The sequence below is a fragment of the Pipistrellus kuhlii genome, unplaced genomic scaffold (assembly GCF_014108245.1).
Source record: "Pipistrellus kuhlii isolate mPipKuh1 unplaced genomic scaffold, mPipKuh1.p scaffold_m20_p_21, whole genome shotgun sequence".
Lineage (NCBI taxonomy): Eukaryota > Metazoa > Chordata > Mammalia > Chiroptera > Vespertilionidae > Pipistrellus > Pipistrellus kuhlii.
This window is the reverse complement of record NW_023425520.1, coordinates 9,754,812-9,760,088: the sequence shown is the minus strand read 5'-3', so window position 1 is coordinate 9,760,088 and position 5,277 is coordinate 9,754,812. Positions and strand designations below refer to the sequence as shown.

Below are 5,277 nucleotides of genomic sequence, written 5' to 3'. Positions count from 1 at the left end.
CCTCCATGTTCTTCTCAGATGCCCACAATCAGAGACTAGCCCTTGACCTCTTGCCACCGGCTCTGAGGCTGGATACAGGCTGGAGCTTGCTCCCAGGGAAGCAGAGTCCTGGCTTCTAGGAAGGGTAGGACTTCAAGGCCAGAACCTTCTTGCTGGGAATGTTGGGCATCCTGAGGCCAAAACACATCTCCCATGATTCTCGAGATCAACACTGACCTCTTGACTCCCACCCGCCAGAGCGTCCTGGTTATTGAACAGAGTCGTGAGGAGCTCCAAGTGAGGGGCAACCCCCTTAGGTTCCAGGCTGTGAGTGCACTTGAAACCCCAAATAGTTTCTCTTTGTGTTTCCAAGGTCTGTGTCTACTAAACTGAACTTTTCACAGAAAAGCAGCTTCTGAGCAAGTCCAAGGAAGGGTGAAGGGCAGGGAGAGGGGGCGGGCTAGAAGGTGGAACTGGAGTGTTCGAAGATGCAGATGGGGAAGTGCTTGACCTGGGAGGACCACTGGGCTGCCAGCTGGAGGAATGTCACGTCGTTCCACTCCACATCATCGATGATGACCGGCAGCATGCTCTGCTGGTGCTTGGCCTTGCAAGCCAGGCGATGGATGCCATGGATGCATTGGCTTGTGGACTCCACTTCCTCGTCCTTGGCTTTCTTGGGCGCCTTCTTTGTGTTCTGCGTGGTGACCACTGTCATGGACATGCTGGTTGTTGCTGCCGCCTGACCACCGCTGGGCAGCCTGCTGACCTGGACAGACTGGAAGAAGCACTTGAGTGTGCTTTTGGCGGCAAGCACGTCTTTCTTCTCCGCAACTCTCTTTGTATGTATTGGCTGGGCTGCCGTCCAGTAATCCACCTGCAGCTCCATCATGTCTGCATGGACACTCTGGCTGGGGGAGGATAGGCCCCCACTCATTGATGGGGAGGAAAGTGTGTTGGATGAGGCCTTGCTGGCAGGGGACAGAAGCTCGCTGGAGCAGAAAGGGCCCGCATCTTCTGAGTCTGCTGACATGGCTGAAGATGGGTCCGCTCTTCCAACCTTCACTGCCCCCACAAAGGGGATGAACTTCTTTGTGGACGTGTCATCGGGACGCTGCTGCTGAGACATGAGCACGGCCTCTGCGATGGGCAGCAGGTAGACACAGTTGGCCCCAGTGACGTACTCTGTGATTCTTGACACAACATCCTGTGTGTCCTGCAAGATGTTCAGAGACTCCAGGTTGTTGAACATGTCCCACCAGTACAGGTCGTGGAAGAAGTTGTCGTAGCGGCAATCCATGGAGCCCAGGTAGCTGGCCAAGGGGTGGGAACCCAGTGGGATGACCAGGAAGCGCAGGTAGTCCAGCCACTCGGGTGGTTGGTGGGACAGCAGCTCCACGAAGACCCGCAGCACAGCGTTGAAGTAGGGCTGCGCCCCTGCCACTGCGATCTTCACAGGCGTCAGGGCCTGGGAAGTGCAGTCGCAGTATCTCTGCATCCAGGACACGATGATGCTGAAGGCCTCCTGGACGTCATCTGTGGAGCAAGTGCACACCACGGGCAGCGTGTGGCCCTGCAGGATGTCCGAAAGTAACTGGCCCTGCCAGTCTGAGGTGTTGACCAGAATGATGTTCTCAGGCAGCTTGTCTGGGCAAATGAGGATGACATTTAGCTGGTCACGCACGGGCTTGCTGGGGATCTGCCTCTGGCTCTGTGGTTCTGGGTCCTCGTCATCCGGTCTGTTGAACCACTCATTCCGGGATGTGTTGCAGCTCTGGTGGCCAGCCTGCTTCCTCTTGGACCTGCTGGAGGGGATGACTAGAGACTTGGTGAAGCGCACTATGGATGGCAGCTTCCTCGTGAACCAACCCCTGGCAGAGGATGCTGCCTCCCGGCTGTCCTCCAGCTGTGCCAACTGCACCCCAGGGGAGCAAATTCTGTGGGCCACTGAGTCAGAGTCACTATCACTTGACATGCTGTCAAAGTATCCCCTGAGCTTGGGCTTTGGGGTGCTGGGGACGCTGATATAGTCCTCCATGTCTAGGCTACTCTCGCTTGAGCTCTCCACGATGTCATGGCGACGGACCAGGGCCTTCTCCACTTTGGGGATATACCTCACAAGGGTCTGTTCTGAGGACACGATCTTCTCCGACACTTGGGCTGTGCGCATAGATGCCACGGCTTCCTGGTGGTAATTCTGTTGCAAGGTGGTGCACCTCCTTCTTACTATCAGGTTCCCTTCCTCAAAGTTGTCCTCCAGGGACTGCCTATGGGCTGCACTGTAGCTGGCCGCCTGCTGAAAGAAGCTGCCAGACGGGCCGACAGAGTCGTTAGGCGAGGTCTGGGCCGTGGTGTTGGCCTGCCTGGCCCTGGCCACATGATCGATGGGCTGGCTGGACAGGGAGGCCATCTGCATCTTGTCCACCTTAGTGGTGCATGTTCTGTAGGCCACCAATTTTGAGTCGCTATGGCTTGGCAGCTTGCCTCCCGTGGTGCACGTGTTCTCAGGCACATGGGCCACACTCGGAGACTCCTTTCGGATCCTGACGCTGTGGGAGCCCCGCATCTCCATCTGCAAGCTGGAGTCTGACAGGCCCTCGATGCATGGCCTGAGCTTGGTATTGGGGCTGCTGAGGATACTGTGATTGTCCTTCATGTCCGAGCCACTAGACAGGCCTTGGAAGTATGGCCTGAGCTGAGGTGTGGGGGTGCTGAGGACGATGACAGCGTCCTCAGTGTCTGGGCCACTGTCACTGGGGTTCTCCAGCATGTCATCCAGGAGGTCCAGGTCCTCTTCCTCTTCCAGGACATGCTCCCCATGATCCTGCTCATGGTCCAGGGCCTCCTCCCACACTTGGACTGTGTGCAGCCATAACAGGACTTTCTCGTGGTAGTCCTGTTGCATGGTCATGCTCCTCCCTGTGACTTCCAGATTCTCTTCCTTGAAGTCATACTCCTCCTGTTCCTGCCTGTGGGAATCATTTGAGCTGCCCTCCAGCTTTGAGAAGCAGGTCTCACACTTGCATTCAGAGGAGCTGTCTGAGGACTCAGCCTTGGCACTGGTTTGCCTGGTGCTGTCCTCGTGGTCGATGAGTGGCCTGGACAGGGAGGTCATCTGGATCTTCTCCACCTGGCTGGTGGGTGTGCTGTAGGACTCAAATTCATTGTCACTCTCACTTGGCTGCTTGCCTCCCATGGCCCATGCATTCTCTGGCATGTGGGCCAGGCTCAGAGGCTCCGTTTGGCTTCTGTCATTATGGCTGCCCCACATCTCCGACTGCGAGCTGGAGTCTGACATGTCTTCAAAGTATGGCCTGAGCTTGGGCCTAGGGACGCTGAGGACGCTCTCATCATCCTCCATGTCAGACCGACTGTCCCTCTCTGACACTTCGGACCTGTGACACAGCGCCAGGACTTTTCGCTTCAAGTCCATTCCTCCTATGGACCGCCGCTGCTTCTTTGGCTTCCTCTTCCCAAAGTCATCCTTGTGCAGGTCCTGTCTGTGCTTTCTACTGCAGCTGGCCTCCAGCTCAGACAAGGGGCTCTGAGTGTAGTTACCTTCGGACTTGGCCTTTGGCCTGGCCCGCATGGCCCTTTCCTCATGTTTGATGGGCTGACTGGACAGGGAGGAGATCCAGACTTCAGCCACCTTGGTGGAGTGCTCCTGGATGATGCTGTAGAGGCTCAGCATCTGGCTGCACTTGGAGTTTCTCCTCATGACATCAGCCATGCGGATGGCGCCCCTGGCCAGTGTCTTGTAGCCCAGGACGATCCTGTTCTTATAGCGCTTCCTCTGCTCCAGCATGATCTGGAGCTTGTTGCCTTCTCCCTTGAGGAAGTGGGAGTACTGCAGGGAGAAGGTCAGCGCCAGGTCAGTCTCCACTGGCTCACTGGGAGGCAGCATAATCTCTTTCGACCTCAGGATGCCCTTGGAGTCCTGCATCTTCACGGAAATCACCACGGAGACTAGGTCCTTCGCCAGCTCCTTGAAGACCACTAGCTTCTTTAAAGTGACACTGCACCACCTGGGCACACAGCTGGGGCTGGAGCAGTCCACCGCCCAGGTGGCTAACAGGTTCTGGGCTACCTGTGTTTTGAGCACAGTGGATGTGCTGGCCAGCCCCACAGTTCGTGCGGAATCTACAGCTGGTGGCACCCTACGGGTCCTTTTCCTACTCAGGGTTGATGCTTTGTCCTCCTGTGGTGGGACAGAGGAGAGACATGATTGGTGACAAGAGGTGGGGCACAGGCGATCGAGTGTGCAGACACAAAAAGTGGCCACTCGCTAAACTGTGATTAGGTCATGAAAGGCCTGGGTGGTGGTCTTTTAAACTCAGAGACCTAAAGTTATTCCACAGGATGTCCTAAAATTAAAACTTTTTAACTAAAAGTAGTTTAAGGTGGATCGCCCTGTCCTGGGCTGGAATCTTCTCTAAAAAAAAAAAAAAAAAAAAAAAAAAAGATGATTCTTTACCTTCACTGAACCTGCCTATTGTCTTTTGCAATGTACAAGAACCTAGCTTTGGAATATAAATGGAATTTTCCTTCTTTTGGACTCTCTGTGCTCTGTGCTCAATCCCCTCATTGTTATTGAGTTCATTGGTGGTTTTTCTATCTTTTATCAACATATGGGAAAGAATTATGTGACCATCATTTTACTTTTTATACAATCTATCACCATTGGATTTTATGCAACCCACAAACATCTCCACTTTGGATTGTAATATCTAAAATAAGGTGAAAGCTGCCATTTTCAAGAGCATTATTTCAATCCATTGAGATTTTGCTTTAAGACAATTGACAGTTTGGCTCAGATAAAATCCCAACAATTGTTCACAGTTTTGACTGCTTCTTATATTGACATTTATTTGGCACAATACAGCAGGATCCCAGAAAAGCTCACCCAGCACCACCCTGCACATCTACACCTGGTGCTGGGATGCAGCAGACGGCCCATTGACCCACCAGTTCCCTGTCCATCAGGTGAACTTGTGTGAGTTGTCTCTTGGATCTAGGACATGCTCTTGCTTGTGCTGCTGACTTTATTTAAGCCATATTTTTGAATACTCTTGGTAGAACTAAGGTTAACGCTTGACAGATCTCAGGCTAAGGAGAGACAGGAGGAAAAATGAGCCTGGTTCTTGCTTTTCTGTTGGAATTGCCTTTTGAGAGACTGGGGGAAACCCCTTGGATGTATAAATGAGAGCTGCTCTGGTTCACCTAGGAAGATAAAGGGGCCCATCATCCTTCCCGAGGAATCTTAGCTGTTCTTGGACAACTGAGGATCTTTGCGAATAT

The 5,277-nt window shown here is 53.5% G+C and overlaps 1 protein-coding gene across 1 annotated transcript in view; it reads right to left on the bottom strand.

Moving 5' to 3' along the window:
• Positions 1–413: 413 nt before the first annotated feature.
• The window catches only part of LOC118726074 (phosphofurin acidic cluster sorting protein 2-like), a 7,221-nt gene continuing 2,357 nt past the window's right edge, over positions 414–5,277 (bottom strand). The window contains exon 4 of the mRNA XM_036450452.2: positions 414–1,955. Coding sequence (XP_036306345.1) covers positions 440–1,955 — 1,516 coding nt within the window. The 3' untranslated portion in view covers positions 414–439. The remainder of the gene's footprint in view (positions 1,956–5,277) is intronic.